This window comes from Nicotiana tomentosiformis, chromosome 3 (genome assembly GCF_000390325.3).
Source record: "Nicotiana tomentosiformis chromosome 3, ASM39032v3, whole genome shotgun sequence".
Lineage (NCBI taxonomy): Eukaryota > Viridiplantae > Streptophyta > Magnoliopsida > Solanales > Solanaceae > Nicotiana > Nicotiana tomentosiformis.
In genome coordinates this window covers 42,713,655-42,732,729 of record NC_090814.1, presented here as the reverse complement: position 1 = coordinate 42,732,729, position 19,075 = coordinate 42,713,655, and the positions used below count along the sequence as shown (strand labels likewise).

Here is a 19,075-nt window from a genome sequence, read left to right as displayed (position 1 = left end):
ATTTTCCTAATGATGGAAGGAGAATCAAGTGAGAGACTCATCCCGCAAGCTTAACAGATACCACCACAAGGCACAATCCTATGCACCCATCGCCTAAACGAGAAACGAAATGCACGAAATAAGCAGGGAGGACCATATCCCAACATAACTCCATTGCGATGCGTGACCCAATCCAAGCATCGGTCCACATGGAATACCTATTGCCCAAATTTCATACTCACCCAGCACGTGTATAATAACAACAGCGAGCACGCAAAGCGTATGACAATAACCATGAAGAAATGGATAACACAATATATCAAAGATAGGAAGACCGTAACCAAGGCGCAATCAACCATTCCAAACCCCAAGAGCTATCTCGCTCGCATTTCGCTACCAAACCCAAAACAAATCGCATCATGTGTGTAAAGAGTCAACAGTCTCATAACTGATCGTATCATAGAAGAGTAAAACATGGAGCACTCTCAAAACACGAATAAGATCAACTCCAGCCAATAACACATCCCTGCACAATAGCAGAGGCTGAGTAACTAAAACCGACTCGACGTAGAATACACATTCTCGTTACGCCTATTAGTGGCCTCCACATTAATTCCGATCTTCCAAAAATTTGTAGATAATCTCCGAAAAGTCCATAATAACCTATCCATAGCACATACAATTAGACGTCAACCTCTTAACATACCTTCACCATTCGCAACCATGGGACAATCTGCCTTTAAGAATCCTCTTAGTCTTCAAATCCCTAAAATACAAGAATCGTCATGTCTGATCCCAACTCCACTACTCAAACAACTAGAACATCCCTCATACACAATCATCTCACGAGAAATACTTCCATAATTCATTCGTGCCACATAGAAAACTCTGAACATTAGAAGTCGATAAACCAGGCGATTACCATAATACCAGTCAAGCATCCGCAAGTCGAAGCACAGAGCGCCTTCTAAAATGCGCACCCTTCATAAGTGATACCAGATGGTGCTAGCATTCTTCTAAACATATGAAACGGTTTGTGCTATCTAGAACTCATAACCTCCCCTTCAAAACTGAACCATAAACTTGAACATGCAAATCTCAATCCCACACGACGCACCACATCTATCATGCCATCATAGGAAAATACAAGAACCCCATTATCAACTTCGAATTACAAACAAGATACATACTCTATCATCCAGAAACCTTCCACTTGACCCCATTGTCATGCCCCGAATGCGGGGAGTGTGCCGGTGCTCAACCAAGATACCCCAGTCAACCAAGCATATACAATGCCTTCTACCCGGACTTACCCATGAATAAAGAGAAGATACATTTCATTAATTAGACAATGATAAGATCATGTTAATAACACCAATTCATTACTATTAGTCACGTCATTTATAAGTCTCTAAATTATTAAATTTCACATTCATAGATTAGAAGTGGAACCTCTGGTACAAATACAACATCCTAATTTGACTCTCCCAACATCAATGAACAACCCACATTATGTCTACGGAGCCTCTAACAGAAATAAAAGAGTACTACGATAGTGCCGGCAATAAGGCCTCGGCTATACCTCAAAGCATAATACATGAGGAACAAAATATACACGACCCCGAAATGAAGTGGGGTTCACCAAGTCAGCTGGGAAAAGGGTGTATCGCTATTACTGATCAATGTCGCCTGTTGTGGAACCAGCTGCATCCATTAAAGATGCAGCGCCCCCGGTAAAAGGAGCGCTAGTACATATAGAATAGTACTAGTATGTAAGACTAAACATCCTTTCAATAGAACGAGTAATAATACAAGGAGAAACAGTCAGAGCATCAAATGAAGCCTCAAGTAATACTAACGCATCAAGTTAGGAGCAAGATAAGTTTTCAAGTAAATTTCATTATTTTAGGTTGGGAGTTCTTTAGTACTGATATACCACCGTGACTTTCGCACGGAGTTTGATCACGGCCCGATCGGCTAGGCAGTCTTACCCAAAGACATCCAATCATAATCACAGTCATAATCACCACCATGCACGCGGCATGGTGTCCGATCTCGACCCGATCGGCTAGTCCTTCTTACTACAATGTTGTGTGGATCGACATCACATTCCACTAACAATAATCTCATCCCAACTAAGGGGAATAATTTCAACACATCGATCTCATCCTATTTAAGGGGAATATTCTCAACACATTATTATGGGAATTTTCCCCTCAATCACTCCTACACCGGCACATGTAGTTTCGGGGTTAGGTAATTTCAACCTACCCTTCCTCGGTGACTAACGATACTCCCAAAATGTTCATTATATAAGGGATTTTCAGCTCATTTCATAACCTTTTAAACATCTTTTCATTTTATCGGCACTAGTGTCCACATATGTAATATCATTCTTGGCACGTCGGCCGTATTTCATATTTCATGATCACCGCTTTCATGTCCAACATCATCAAGGATTATCAATAACAAGGCATCTCTAACCACTACTTTTAGTACACATATGAGCAAATAAGAGTCTTAGGCACATTGAGTTTTCTTCCACAATTTGGCATAATAATTTGCAAATGAAACATTATTGAATTCTTAATATTACGACACATTGGTTACATTTGTATACATTCCCGAAAGATAACATAATATGATAAGAGCATTCGGAACACATTTTGAACATATTTCTTTTGACACAAAAAGTTATTCGAAATAGTCAAATTTATAATGAATAACTCGAAATATGAGAAATAAGAACTTGGCCCATCATACTTGAGACTTACGAGAACATCGTGGGATTAAATTCTAAGAGAGAAGTTTAGCCAACATACCTCACTTGATCTTTCCTTAAATTACTACAATGATCTCGAAATCCTAGCAACTTCAATCTATTTAGAGACATAGCAAAATTGAACCATAATTAGGAAGATATTCGGGGGTTCGGCTCATTTAAGCATTTTATCAAGCACTAGGTATGCATTATGATTTCAAGGTTCTCCTTTGGTTGAATCCTTCATTTCCGGCTAAGAGCATTTGCCAGAACATTAGCTTTCCCCGGATGATGTAGGATATGATGTCGTAGTCCTTGAGTAACTCAAGCCATCTTCTCTGCCTCAGATTCAATTCCTTATGTTTGAAAATATATTGAAGGCTTTATGGTCTTTGAATATATCCACATGGACCCCATACAAATAACGACGCCAAATCTTTAACGCAAAAACGACCACCGTAAGTTCTAAGTCATGTGTTGGATAGTTTTTTTCATGATTCTTGAGTTGCCTAGAGGCATAAGCGATCACCTAGCCATGTTGCATCAATAGACACCTAAGTCTGATCCTTGACGAATCACAATATATCACTAACCCATATGTACCCTCTGGTAGGGTCAACACCAGTGTCGTAGTCAATCTTGATTTCAACTCCTGGAAGCTCTTTTCACAAGCATCTGGCAATTGGAATTTAATTGCCTTCTGCGTCAATTTAGTCAATAGAGAGGCAAGAGTAGAGAACCCTTCCACAAACTTCATGTAATACCCAGCTAAGCCCAAGAAACTGCGAATCTCTGTTGGAGTTGTAGGTCTTGGCCAATTCTTCACAGCTGCAATCTTCTGAGGATTAACCTTAATTCCTTCTTTGGAGATGACATAACCTAATAATGTGACAGATTCAAGCCAAATTCACACTTCAAAAACTTTGCATGCAACTTGTGCTGATACAGAGCCTGTAGAACTGCCCTGAGATGATCGGTATGGTCCTCTCGACTTCATGAATATACCAGAATATCGTCAATGAAAACTATCACAAAGGAGTCAAGGAAAGGCTTAAAGACTCGATTCATAAGATCCATGAAAGCTGTCGGGGCATTTGTTAGCCCAAAAGACATCACCAAAAATTCAAAGTGCCCATACCGGGTCTTGAAAGCTATTTTCAAAATATCTTGCTCCATGATATTCAATTGGTGATACCCGCATCTTAAATCAATTTTGGAGAAGTACTTAGCACCCTGTAATTGGTCAAACAAGTCATCTATCCTTGGCAGTGGGTACTTATTCTTGATTGTGACCTTGTTGAGCTGTCGATAGTCAATACACATTCTCAGTGACCCATCTTTCTTCCTTACAAAGAGGGCCGGTGTTCCCCAAGGTGACACACTCAGCCGGATGAAACCCTTCTCTAACAAATCCTCCAACTGCTCCTTTAGTTCCTTCAATTTTGTCGGTGTTATTCTGTAGGGTGGAATAGATATAGGTTACGTGTCTAGCATCACATCAATCCCAAAATCAATCTCCCTGTTTGGTGGGATCCCGAGGAGCTCATCAGGAAAGACCTCCAGAAATTCATTCACAACTGGCACAGACTCAAATGTAGGTGCCTCAACATCGGTGTCTGTAACCCTGACCAAATGGTAAATACAACCCTTGTTGATAAACTTCATGGCCTTAAGGTAAGAAATAAACCTACCCTTCAGCACCACATCATCCCCCTTCCATTTAATAACTGGCTCATTTGGAAATTTAAGTCTAATGGTGCTGGTTCGGCAATCAAGCTTGGCAAAACATGAATAAAGCCAGTCCATCCTTATTATTACATCAAACTCAACCATCTCCAATTCAATGAAATCGACCATGGTGTCCCGACCACGGACCGTGGAAACACAATCCCTATAAATCCGCGCAGCCACAATAGACTCACCAACTGGAGTAGATACAGAGAACGACTCATGAAGCTGTTCTGATTCTATCCCAAATTCCATAGCAACATAAGGAGTGACATAGGACAAAGTGGAACCGGGATCAATAAGAGAGTATACATCTTGAGATTGGACAGTCAATATACCTGTGACGACATCTAGAGAAGCCTCTGAACTCTAGCAACCCCTCATAGCATAGAAACGGTTGGATCCTCCCGAACTCTAGGCACTAACCCTAGCTACCCCATACCTAGCGGGTGCTGGAGGGCCTCGAGTTGGAGGAGGTGCTGCGGATGTAGTAGCTACAGAACTGGCTGGCTGTGTCGTACCCCTGCCCACACTCTGGCCGGACCAACGGCAATCCCTCTGAATGTGACCCCTCATACCGTACCCGTAGCATATGGGTAGGTCCATGTACCACACCCCAAAGTGAATCTTCCCACACCTAGGGCATGGGAGTCGCCATTGCTGCTGGAATCTCCCACCAGGCCGACCCTACTGGTAAGATCCCTGGTTGCCCTGACCGAGCCTGAAACGGCTCCACTGCTACTGACTGGACCCCGATGGCTATGCACGGACTGAAGACAAAGGACTGGGATGGCCCTGATGACCCTCCCCTAAATGTCAACCTACCACCACCAGTATAAGAATCACCAAAGTTGCTCGTGGACCGGGCCTTATTACTACCCTCTTGCTCCATTCTATTCTTTAATTTGCAGGTCTCTGTGGCTTGAGCAAATGCCACTACCATCTTCCTATAGTTCATATCAGAATTCAAGGCAGTTGTAGCGGCCTCATTAATAACCAAGGGGCTAAGGCCTTGCACAAACCGACACACTCTAGCATCCATAGTGGGCAACATGTAAATAACATATTTAGATAGGCGCGTGAATCTCATATGGTACTCATACAGACTCAGGCTACCTTGTCTCAGGCTTTCAAACTCAGTGACATGGGCTGCCTTAGTCTCGGCATGCAAGAAATGATTAATGAAGGCATCAGCACACTCACTCCACCTCGCCAGAGGGCTCCCCTCCACACGGGACTCCTCTTACAGCTCAAACTAAGAATATGCCACCTCTTTCAGGTGGTAGGAGGCCAACTCCACTGCCACCGTCTTAGTAGCACGCATAACTCGAAGAGTCTTGTGCATCCCATCAATGAAGTCCTGAGGGTTCTCCTCGGGATTAGTACTCGTGAACATTGAAGGATCTAACTGAAGAAACTTGTTCACCCTGGAACTAGCAGAATCCCATGGCTGATAGGAAGAAATAGGTGCAACATTCGATCTCTAGGCTTGGGAAGCCACTATCTGAGCTAACATATGTATGGCTCCCCTAAGGCCCCCCTCAGAAACACCGGGACAGGAAGCTGGGGCTGGAGGTGGAACTGGAATATCAGTTGGAGGAATCGTTGCACCCTTAGTAGGTGTAGTAATTGGTGCAGTCTGAGCAGGAGTAGTAGAATCAGGTAGTGTAGTAGTTGGGGGAATATCCTCACCCCTAGGGTGCTCACCCGCATCATCAACTAAAGAATCAACTGCCACCCCTGGGGTGGCATTGGCTCCTTGGCTAGTTCTTGCCTTCTTCCTAGGTGCCATGTACTGAAAATTATAGCAATGCATGAGTTAAAGGAGGAACAGTCTTACAATCAGCTTTATCGCACGACCTAGAACATCAAAGAAAGGTGTTATTCCTAAATGCCCAAGTGGCCTCCAAATTATAGATGTGGACAACACACCGATAACAAGGACTCTACTAGACACAGATCTGAGACATCCTAGGACACTTTAAAATCGTAGACTCTGATACTAAGTTTGTCACACCCCGACCGCGAGGAGCACGACCGATGCTCGACCGAGATACCCTAGTCAAGCAAGCCTATACAATGCCGTCTACCTGGACTTACCCATGAATAAAGAAAATATACATTTTATTAATTAGACAATGAGAAGATCATGTGAAAAACACCAATTCATTACCATTAGTCATGTCATTTATAAGTCTCCAAAATATTACATTACACATTCATAGTTTAGAAGTGGAACCTGTGGTACAAATACAACATTCTAGTTTGACTCTCGCAACACCAATGAACAACCCACACTATGTCTACGGAGCCTCTAACAGAAAGAAAAAAGTACTATGATAGTGCAGGTAACAAGGTCTCAGCTATACCTCAAAATATAATACATGAGGAACAAAAGATACACGACCCCGAAATGAAGTGAGGCTCACCAAGTCAGCTGGGAAGAGGGTATACCGCTATCAGTGACCAATTCCACCTGTTGTGGAACCACCTGCATCCATTAAAGATGCAGCTCCCCCAACAAAAGGGACATTAGTACATATGGAATAGAACTAGTATGTAAGACTAAACACCCCCTTAATAGAACGAGTAACAATACAAGGAGAAACAATCATAGCATCAATGGAAGCCTCAAGCAATACCAAAGCATCAAGTTAGGAGCAAGATAAGTTTTCAAGTAACTTTCACTATTTTAGGTTGGGAGATCTTTAGTACCGATATACCACCGTGACTTTAGTACGGAGTCTGATCACGACCCGATCGGCTAGGCCGTCTCACCCAAACACATCCAATCACAATCAAAGTCACAATCACCACCATGTACGCGGCATGGCATCCGATCTCGACCCAATTGGCTAGGCCGTCTCACCATAATGTCATGTGGATCGACATCACATTCCACTAACAATCATCTCATCCCAATTAAGGGAAATAATCTCAGCACATCGATCTCATCCATATTTGCAACACATCATTACGGGGATTTGAATCACTCCTACACTGGCACATGTAGTTTCGGGGTTAGGTTATTTCAACCTACCCTTCCTTAGTGACTAACGATACTCCCAAAATGTTCATTATATAAGGTTTTTTCAGCTCATTTCATAACCTCTTACACATCTTTTCATTTCATCGGCACTAGTTGCCACAAATGTAATATCATTCTTGGCACGTCAGCCGTATTTCATATTTCATGCTCACCCCTTTCATTTCCAACATCATCAAGGATTATCAACTACAAGGCATCTCTAACCATGACTATTAGTACACATATGAGCAAATAAGAGTCTTAGGAACATTGAGTTTTCTTCCATAATTTGGCATAATAACTTGCAATTGAAACATGATTGAATTCATAATATTACGACACATTTGTCACATTTGAATACATTCTCGAAGGATAACATAATATGATAAGAGCATTTGGTAACACATTTTGAACATATATCTTTTGACAAAAAATTTATACGGAATAGTCAAATTTATAATGAATAACTCGGAACATGAGAAATAAGAACTTGGCCCATCATACTTGGGACTTACGAGAACATCATGAGATTCAATTCTAAGAGAGACGTTTAGCCAATATACCTCACTTGAGCATTCCTTAAATTACTACAATGATCCGGAAATCCTAGAAACTTCAATCTATTTCGAGACATGGAAAAATTGAACCATAATTAGGAAGATATTCGGGGGTTTAGCTCGTTTAAGCATTTTATCAAGAACTAGGTGTGCATTATGATTCCAAGGTTCTCCTATGGTGGATTCCTTAATCCCATAACCCAATGTTTACCCATTTGGGCTCAACAACCTTCCCACAAACCTTGATGGTGCATGCATGCATAAATAACACTCTCATACCTAAGAATCACACTCCACATTACCCATCTTCTACCCCAAATTCAAAATGGAAAGCTAGGGCTAGAACCTTACCTCTTTAGAAAACCACTATCATGGTTTCCTTGTGAATTCTCCAAGACTTGAACAAGGATTAATGAAAAAATAGCTTAGGGATTTCTTCTCTCACTCTATAGCACTTTCCTCTCTCTAAAATAACAGTTTGAACCTTCTAAAATAACCCCGAAGATTGTTTTATAAAAATGGGATCGGGTTGTAAAATCAGAAAATAGACCCTCTGAACTCAACACTGTGGTCACAGAGTGCACCACAGATCAGGTCTGCGGCCCGCAAAGTGGACCAAGAAATAGTCCTCCAAAATGTGTCTGGCCTGGTCCAGTCTGCGATAGATCTGCGGTCTGTAGCTCAGTTATGCGGTCATATATTGCTCCGTAGAATCTTCCTCTGAAGTTTTCTCATGATGGTTCTGCGATGGATGTGCGGCCTGTGAAACGATTATGTGGTCGCATAGTTGACCGCAAAACGACTTCCAAAATTGGCCCATTTTTCTGCTCCACTCAGCGGTGGATCTGCGGTCTGCGGAGTAGTTTTGCGGTCGCATAATGGACCCCAAAAATGCCATGTTCTACAAAATTTACCTTCAACTCCCCGACGTACTGTATAACCCAAAAAGTCTGTGCCACGCATAAGCCTACCTCGGCACCACAAAATCCTAGGTTTTAGTAAAATTTTACGGGGCCTTACATCCTCCCCTGCTTAATATCATTCATCCTCAAATGAGGGTCAAAATCCGCCATCAGTATCCAATGTGATTCAACTCTTAATTCACACACTCACAATTCCAAATTTTTGACTAACTCCCCAAATCTCTAGAAAGTTCGGCAGAGTTTCCCTTATAAATGGGCCTATCCACCTAACAGAGAATCTCAGATACTAATCCTAACAACATATACATAATTCAATGACGTAACATAACATAAAAACAACACCAAATGTGGCCTCATAAGCAATACATTACCAGAAAGGAACACCCTTAACATTAACTGTACAAGTGATACATAATTCATAGAAGGTAAGCTCTTAACATTTTCATAGAACACCACTACCTAAATAGATAGTTATTCGAACAAATGAGGGCACTTCTTCTTCAGCACATCCTCGGCCTCCCAGGTGGCCTCTTCAACCTATTGGTTTCGCCATAGCATTTTTACAAATGCAATTTCTTTATTTCTCAACTTTCGGACTTGCCTATCAAGATTGGCAACTGGAATTTCTTCATAAGTCAATTCCTCATTAACCTCCATAGTCTCAATCGGAACAATGAGTGTTGTGTCTCCCATTACCTTCTTCAACATAGATACATGAAATGTCGGGTGCCCAATGACATATATGGTGGTAGCTCAAGCTTGGAAGCCACCCGACCAATCCTCTAAATGATTCTGTTCAGTCCGACGTACCTCGGACTCAATTTTCCTTTCTTACCAAACCGCATTTTCCGCTTCATGTGGGAAACCTTCAAGAATACCTAATCATCCTCTTTAAACTCCAAATCCCTACGACGCACATCCAAATGGGACTTCTAAGCTCTGAGCATTTTTCAATTATTGCGTAATGATCTTAACCTTCTCCATAGCCTGATGCACGAGGTCTGGTCCTATCAACTCTGCTTCCCCAATCTCGAACTACCCAATGGGATATATATACCTACTTCCGTATAGAGCCTCGAACGGTACCATCTGAATGTTAGTATGATAACTATTGTTGTAGGAAAATTCTATGAGCGGCAAATGATCATCCCAGCTACCCTTGAAATAAAGAACACAAGCGCGCAACATATCCTCAAGCATCTGAATAGTCCGCTCTGCTTGCCCATCGGTTTTTGGATGAACGGTTGTACTAAGATTCACCTGAGTACCCAAACCTTGCTAAATTTTCTTCCAAACATTAGCCGTGAACTGTGCCCCTCGATCTGAGATAATTGAAACTGGAGTGCCATGCAACCTGACTATTTTCTTGATATACAACTAGGCATACTGTTCTGCTGTGTCGATAGCCTTAATAGGTAAGAAGTGTGCTGATTTCCTAAGTCGATCCACCATCACCCAAATCGAGTCAAACTTGCGAGGAGTGTGAGGTAGTCTTACCACAAAGTCCATATTGATTATCTCCCACTTCCACATTGGAATTTCTATGTTCTGTGCCAACCCACCGGGCCATTGGTGTTCGGCCTTCACTTGCTGACAATTTGAACATCTTGCCACAAAGTCCGCTACATTCCTCTTCATATCATTCCACCAGTAGACTTCCATAAGATCATGATACATCTTTATAGAGCCAGGGTGCACGGATTACCTAAAAGTGTGAGCCTCGGTCATGATTCTTTCCCGGAGACCATCTACATTTGGAACACATAATTGCCCTTGGTACCTTAGTGTACCATCATCCATGCTAAGACAAAAGTCCATGGTTTTATGTTTATGAATTCCCTCCTTCAATTGTACCAAAAACGGATCATTGTATTGTTTCTCCTTGACCTCCACAACAAGCGATGATTCAGCCATATTTTTGCACAATTACCCCTCCTTCACTAACTGACCCATCTTTCTTCCTTACAAAGAGGACCGGTGGGCCCCAAGGTTCACTCAGCCGGATGAAACCCTTCTCTAACAAATCCTTCAACTACTCCTTTAGTTCTTTCAATTCTGTCGGTACCATTCTGTAGGGTGGATTAGATCTAAGTTGTGTGCCTAGCATCACATCAATCCCAAAATCAATCTCCCTGTCTGGTGGGATACAGGGAGCTCATCATGAAAGACCTCCAGAAATTCATTCACAACTAGCATGGACTCAACTGTAGGTGTCACAGCATCGGTATCCGTAACCCATACCAAATGGTAAATACACCCTTTGTTGATCAACTTTGTGGCCTTAAAGTAAGAAATAAACCTACCCTTCGGCACCACATCATCCCCCTTCCATTCAATAACTGGCTTATTTCAAAATTCAAATCTAACGGTTCTGGTTCGACAATCAAGCTTGACAAAACATGAATAAAGCCAGTATGTCCCTGTTATTACATCAGAATAAACCGTCCCCAATTCAATGAGATTGGCCATGGTGTCCCGACCACGCACCATGACAACATAATCCCTATAAACCCGCGCGGCCAGAATAGACTCACCAAACGGAGTAGATACAGAGAACGGCTCATAGAGCTATTCCGGTTCTATCAATCAGAGAATATACATCATGAGATTGGATGGCCAATACACCTGTGACAACATCTGGAGAAGCCTTCAAACTCTAGCGACCCCTCATAGCATAGAAACGGATGGATCCTCCCGAACTCTATGCACCACCCCTAGCTGACCCATGCCCTGTGGGTGCTGGAGGGCCTCGAGCTAGAGAAGGTGATACGAATGTAGTAGATGCAGAACTAGTTGGTTGTGTTGTACCCTTGCCCACCCTCTGGCGAGACAAATAACAATACGTCTGAATGTGACCCATCATACCGCACCCGTAGCATAGGGGTAGGTCCATGTAGCGTACCCCTCAGTGCATCTTCCCACACCTAGGGCATGGGGGTCGCCACTGCTGCTTGAATCTCCCACCAGGCCGACCCTACTGGTAGGATCCCCTATTGCCCTGACCAGGCCTGAAATGGCTCCACTGCTCCTGACTGGGCCCTGGTGGATATGCACTGACTGAAGACTAAACAAAGGAGTGGGATGGCCCTGATGGCCCTCCCCTAAATGTCGGCCTACCACCACCACTGCCAGAATAACCACCAAAGTTGCCCGCGGAACGGGTTCTTATTGCTACCCTCTCGCTCCATTCTATTCTTCAATTTGCGGGTCTCTATGGCTTGAGCAAATGCCACCATCTTCCCATAGTTCATATCAGAAATCAAGGCAGTTGTAGTGGCCTTATTAATAACCAAGGGGTTGAGGCCCAGCACAAACCAACGCACACTAGCATCCATAGTGGGCAACATATAAATAGCATATTTGGAAAGGTGTGCGAATCTCATATGGTACTCCCACACACTCAAGCTACCTTGTCTTAGGCTTTCAAACTCAGCGGCATGGGCTGCCTTAGTCTCGGCAGGCAAGAAATTATCAATGAATACATCGGCAAATTCACTCCACCTCGCCGGAGGGCTCCCTTCCTCACGGGACTCCTCCCACATCTCAAACCAATAATATGCCACAAATGCAATATCATTCTTGGAACGTCGGCCGTATTTCATATTTCATGCTCACCCCTTTAATTTCCAACATCATCAAGGATTATCAACAATAAGGCATCTGTAACCACGACTTTTAGTACACATATGAGCAAATACGAGTCTTAGGCACATTGAGTTTTCTTCCACAATTTGGCATAATAACTTGCAATTGAAACATGATTGAATTCATAACATTCCGACACATTGGTCACATTTGAATACATTCCTGAAGGATAACATAATATGATAAGAGCATTCGGACAATATTTTGAACATATATCTTTAGACAGAAAATTTATTCTGAATAGTCAAATTTATAATGAATAACTCGGAACATGAGAAATAATAACTTGGCCCATTATACTTGAGACTTATAAGAACATCATGGGATTCAATTCTAAGAGAGAAATTTAGCCAGCATACCTCACTTGAGCTTTCCTTAAATTATTACAATGATCCAAAAATTCTAGAAACTTCAATCTATTTAGAGACATAGCAAAATTGAACCACAATAAGGAAGATATTCGGGGGTTCGGCTCGTTTAAGCATTTTATCAAGCACTAGGTGTGCATTATGATTTCAAGGTTCTCGTATGGTGGATTCCTTCATCCCACAACCCAATGTTTATCCATTTGGGCTCAACAACCTTCCCACAAACTTTGATGGTACATGCATGGATAAATAACACTCTCATACCCAAGAATCACACTCCCCATTACCCATCTTCTACCCCAAATTCGAAATGGAAAGCTAGGGCTAGAACCTTACCTCTTTAGAAGACAGCTAGCATGGTTTCCTTATGAATTCTCCAAGACTTGAACAAGGATTGATGAACAAATAGCTTAGGGATTCCTTCTCTCACTCTAGAGCACATTCCTCTCTCTAAAATAGTTGTTTGAACCTTCTAAAATAACCCCCAAGGTTATTTTATAAAAATAGGATTGGGTTATAAAATCAGAAATTGGACCCTCCGAACTCAACCCTGCGGTCGCAGAGTGCACCGCAGATCAGGTCTGCGCCCCGCAAAGTGGACTGTGAAATGGTTCTCAAAAACTGGGCTAGCCTGGTCAAGTCTACGATAGATCTGCGGTGCGTAGATCAGTTATGCGATCGTATAATTCGCCGCAAAATCTTCCTCCGAAGTTTTCTCATGCTAGTTCTACGAGAGATGTGCGGCCCACGAAATGATTATGCAATCGCATAGTTGACCGCATAACGACTTCCAAAATTGACCCATTTTTCTGCTCCACTCCGCGGCGGATCTGCAGTCCATGAAGTAGTTCTGCGGTCGCATAATGGACCGCAGAAATGCCATGTTCTGCAAAACAATTCCTTCAACTACCCAACATACTCTATAATCCTTAACACATTAGCCTACCTCGTCACCACGAAATCCCGGGTTTTAGTAAAATTTTACGGGGCCTTACACCCATCCAAGAGAGAAATCACAACACGCAACATACTCCTCATGTCGGGAGCAGACATCCGTCCCAAGCCATGATCGACACTATCAAGAACTCTTCCAAGCCCATTAGCACATAACAAAGCCATCAAAACTGAATACCTCTAACTCAACCAAGTTACATAGATCGCTCAACCTAAGAGTATTGCCACAAAATACCTGTAGAGTCTTATCACACCAAAGAAACTGATCACTTCTATTACTATGTTAATCCAACCCACTACCAAACTATCCTATTTCTTCGGTTTCCTCTCCTCTTACCTTCAACTCAACACTCCTTCTTGTCAGTACACTATGATCCTTAACCCAAAGCTCACCACAAGAGATCTTAGCATGAACCACGTCGTCCGAAAGCCCATAAACCACTGTATTCCCTTTTAAGCACCCAATAATGGTGCAACCGAGATACCCACCTTGCAGAGATCTTCTGTGAATCTGAAGTTATTTCTTTAACCTCTCTAATACCGAAATGTAGAACCACTAATGATACAGAAATACCGCAAGTCCCAGCACTACCCAATGCAAATCTCAGATCTTAGCCATGTACAAATCTGGGGAATCCACAATTATGCCTCAGACCAAAACTAATATAACACATGACAATGCAATCTAATTGCCGATAGTAGACCCCTCCCCCCCCCCACACACTAGGCTTGAAGCCATAGAACATAACATTCGATAACCCAACTGCTTAGATCAAACTGGCATCACTCGCCGACCCTATCATGGTCACAACCACTATGCAATCACTAAATCCTCCCGAGTTTGTACTCGTCAACAAGACATAAAGATATACTTTATTCCACAAATGAACAACATGACAGATTCCTCAACACGCTCATAACCCGAGACTGCACAACACATCAAGACAAAAATCAAGCGTATGTCACATCCCCAGTACAATTCTTCTCATTACATCTCAACCACATAAGCATAGTCCCCAACTACTTAATACTCCTCATATAGCTATCCAACCACTCGCTGAGCCATCGATCCCACTCTTAAGGGAACAACCAGACATATAAGTCCAAAAGCACGTACTCACACAATAGAAACCACCGAGCCCAAGCTGTTGTTTGAGCCTAGCCTTAAGTCCTCTAGACTGGCCTATCTCCACAACACAGAGAATACATATGGCACCTCATCCATGACATCACAAGCCGTCGATGCCTAGCTGATACTGAGTGCTCAATATAACAAATGAGTGGATGGAAAGAAATTAAGAGATATGCTTCAAGCTGAATCAATGCCGCACGATAGGAAAGAAATATGGGAAGTTTCCTACATGCCTTGTAGCCTCTAGAAGATAGGTATGGATGTCATCATAACGATCTGCAAGAATCTACTAGATACTTTCTCATGACTCATAGAACCTATAAATCTAGAGCTCTGATACCAACTTGTCACGACCCCAAAATCCCTCCTTAAGCATCATGTTGGCACCTAGCCTCTAAATCTTGGTAAGACAATCACTTACAACAGTTAAACTAAATAAACATGATATTATGAAGCAGAATTTAATACAAATGTGGAAATAAAGGTGATACAGCCAACACGACAATAATCACAACAAATCCTTAAGACTAGGTAATATAGAGTCACAAGCTCTTACTGATTACATAAAATAGCTCAAGTACAATATTGTTCGGATAGAGAATTGTCAGTATAAGTGTAAGGAAAGGACTCCAAGGGATTGCGACGAACAATGCAGCTCTACTTAAACCCTTGCGATCAAAGAAACTCTCACAACTTGGGTCTGCGGCCTCCAACACCTGGATCTGCATAAAAATATACAGAAGTGTAGTATGAGTACACCACGGTTCGTACCTAGTAAGTATCAAGACTAATCTCAATGGAGTAGTGACAAGGTTCAAGTTGAGACACTCACTAGTTAAATATAACCTGTGCAAAATGACAATGACCGACAACAGGAATAATAACATAAGGCAACAACTGAATCTCATCCAAATAAATTATAACTATTTAGAACAAATAAAGGTCCAGTCTCGACGATAAGTCATACAATTGAAGCACACACATATGGAACCTCGTGTCCACATTATCAATCACCCTCGCACGGAAAGGACCTCATGCCACAATATAAGTCACACCTGCACAGAAAAGACCTCGTGCCACAACATAAGTCATATTCACACGGCAAAGACCTCGTTCCACAATATAAGTCACATTCACATGGCAAATACCTCGTGCAACAATTTAAGTTACCCTCGCACGACAAAGACTTTGTGCCACCATGTATATCGTACCCGAATCAGTTACCAATAACATGTTCAAGACGGATTTAACAAAAAATAATTAAAGTAAAGCATGACAACAACTTTATTTTACTTTAATCCGTTATGTTACAAACAACTCAACAGAATAAGAGATAACAACTCCACGTAGGAAATTCCACTTTGGCAACCAAATCATCAAGTACTAACAGAGACACAGATTAGCACATTAGAAATAACACAACAAAACACGTAAAATGCATGACACACACAAGGAAGTCATAAAATGTTCCAACACAAGAATAACAACAAGAATCACCCCGATGTACCACACCACATAATCACAAATCATAATTCAAAATTCACCTTTATGATGCCACGTGAGTTTCAAATTTAAAATATTTTTCTCGAAATAGCTTTATGGGCTTTAGCCCCTTATCTCTCCACGTGTGCATCACAATGAAGTATTTCCCCTTAGTTGCACCATGCGCATAAGCCCCTTATCATGCTGCATGGGCATCAATATTCACATCACCCTTATATCGCAGCAAGCGCATCTCAATCACAACACAACAATCAACCGCATACCACGTGCCCATATGCCATAATATTTCTCAAACAACAATACCAATGCTACAACAATACATAGCCCACGGCTTAACAACAACGTATATAAGAATTACAACAACAACACAAAAGTACGAGAAGTAAATCAGCAATGAGATGTGCTTCATATAACAACAACTTCAATTCAATGCATATTAATAGCCTAAGAGTCTAATCTGGTCAATTACCACACATTAGCCCGTGTACATACTTATCACCTCATGTACCTGTCTTTTCACATAGAACCAATAATGCAATTAGATCAATTCCTAAGGAGTAATTCTCCCACACAAAGTTAGGCAAGATACTTACCTCAACTAGGCCAATTCAACACTCAAAATAGCATTTTCCTTAAAATTCACCTCCGTTCAGCTCAAAACTAACCAAAAATGACTTAATAACATCAAATAATATAAGAGAAACCAATTTCAATTAATAAAGTTAACATCTTTATACAATTCCCCAAAAATAATAAAAGTCAACCCCGGGCCTACCCGGTCAAAATCTGAGTAAAGGGGTAGATCTTGACTACCCATAACCCCACGAGTCCAAATATGTGTTTGGTTTTCAAATCTGAGTCCAAATCGACTCTCAAATCTCAAATTTTAATTTTTCAAAACATAGTCAAAAATCCCCAAATTTTCTCTTTATAACATCAAAAATTGAGCAAAAATCACTTACCAAAAGGTTATGTATGAAAATTCCCTCCAAATATTGCCTCCCACCGAATCTAGATTTCAAAATATGAAAGAATGAGCTAAAATCCCGAAATTCCAACTCTTAACCCAACTGCAGATGTCGCATTTGCGATCACAAGTTCGCAATTGCGACCGTAGGTTCGTAATTGTGACCAAGGTTCTCAATTGTGACCAGATATTCACAAATACAGAGTTTGCCATTGCAACAAAAAGTTTGCAATTGCAAAGTACCAACACCAGCAATCCCAAACTTAACCAAAATGATCTGAAACCACCCCGAAACTCATCCGAAAACTCTCAAAGACAAACCATATATGCATTTCAATCATAAAATAAGCTACGGACCTTCTCGCACACCGAAAACACCAAAAAGGGGTCGTCTTTATCCGATGTTGACCATGGTTAAACTCCAATTCATTAACTTAACTAGTCTCTCAACCAATGACCCAAAATACACCCAAGTCCCTCGGGACCTATCCAATCATATCAACAAGTACATAAACCTCATACGAACTCGCTCGCATGCTCGGATCATCAAAATAACATATATAACCACGAATCGAACACCAAAACGTATCAAAATTGTAACGAAACTCAACAACAACAATAACAACCCAGTAAAATCTCACTAATGGGGTCTGGGGAGGGTAGTGTGTAGGCAGACCTTACCTCTACCCTGAAGGAGTAGAGAGGTTGTTTCCAAAAGACCCTCGGCCCAAGAAAACAAAAAGACAAAAGGACAAAAGGAGACAATATTAGTATCACCACAGCAATCATAGGAAAAATGAGAACACCATAAAATCCAAAAGAAAGATGCAAAGCAAAAGCGAAAGCGATAGCTAGTAAATAGGTCCTGCACTGAAAAGCAAAATAGTAAGATACAACATTTCCACTAGCTATCTTAGACAAAAATCCTACCTGGGTAGTCCCACAATGGTACGAAGTAAGGCAAGACTCAACTACCTCCTAACCTACAACCCTAATACTCGACCTCCACATCTTCCTATCAAGTGTCATGTCCTCAAAAATCTAGACCCTCGCCATATCTACCCTGATTACCTCTCCCTAATATTTCTTAGGTCTCCCTCTACCTCTTCTCATGCCCTCCACAACCAGCCGCTTACACCTCCGTACCGGAGCATCTAGGCTTCTCCTCTAAACATGTCTAAACTATCTAAGCCTCGCTTCCCGCATCTTGTCATCAATGGGAGCCACGTGCACCTTCTCCCAAATATCATCATTCCTAATTTTATCTATCCTAGTGTGCCCGCACATCCACCTCAACATACTCATTTCTGCTACTTTCATCTTCTGGATATGTGAGTTCTTAATGGGCCAACACTCAGTCCCATACATCATGGCTGGTCTAACCACCGCTTTATTGAACTTACCTTTGAGTATCGGTGGCACTCTCTTGTCACACAGGACTCTAGATGCTAACCTCCACTTCATCCATCCTACTCCAATACGGTGTGTGACATCCTCATCGATATTCCCTCCCCCCTGGATAATCGAACC

General features: G+C 41.8%; 1 protein-coding gene across 1 annotated transcript; it reads right to left on the bottom strand.

Annotated features, from left to right (window-relative positions):
• Positions 1-4,219: 4,219 nt before the first annotated feature.
• Positions 4,220-4,723, bottom strand: LOC138907708 (uncharacterized). Its single transcript, XM_070198313.1, has one exon. The coding sequence runs from the start codon at positions 4,721-4,723 to the stop codon at positions 4,220-4,222; it is 504 nt and encodes a 167-aa protein (XP_070054414.1).
• Positions 4,724-19,075: the final 14,352 nt, after the last annotated feature.

Excerpts from the sequence above, each read along its gene's own strand:
- LOC138907708 (XM_070198313.1), bottom strand. The coding sequence starts at position 4,723 with ATGGAATTTGGGATAGAATCAGAACAGCTTCATGAGTCGTTCTCTGTA.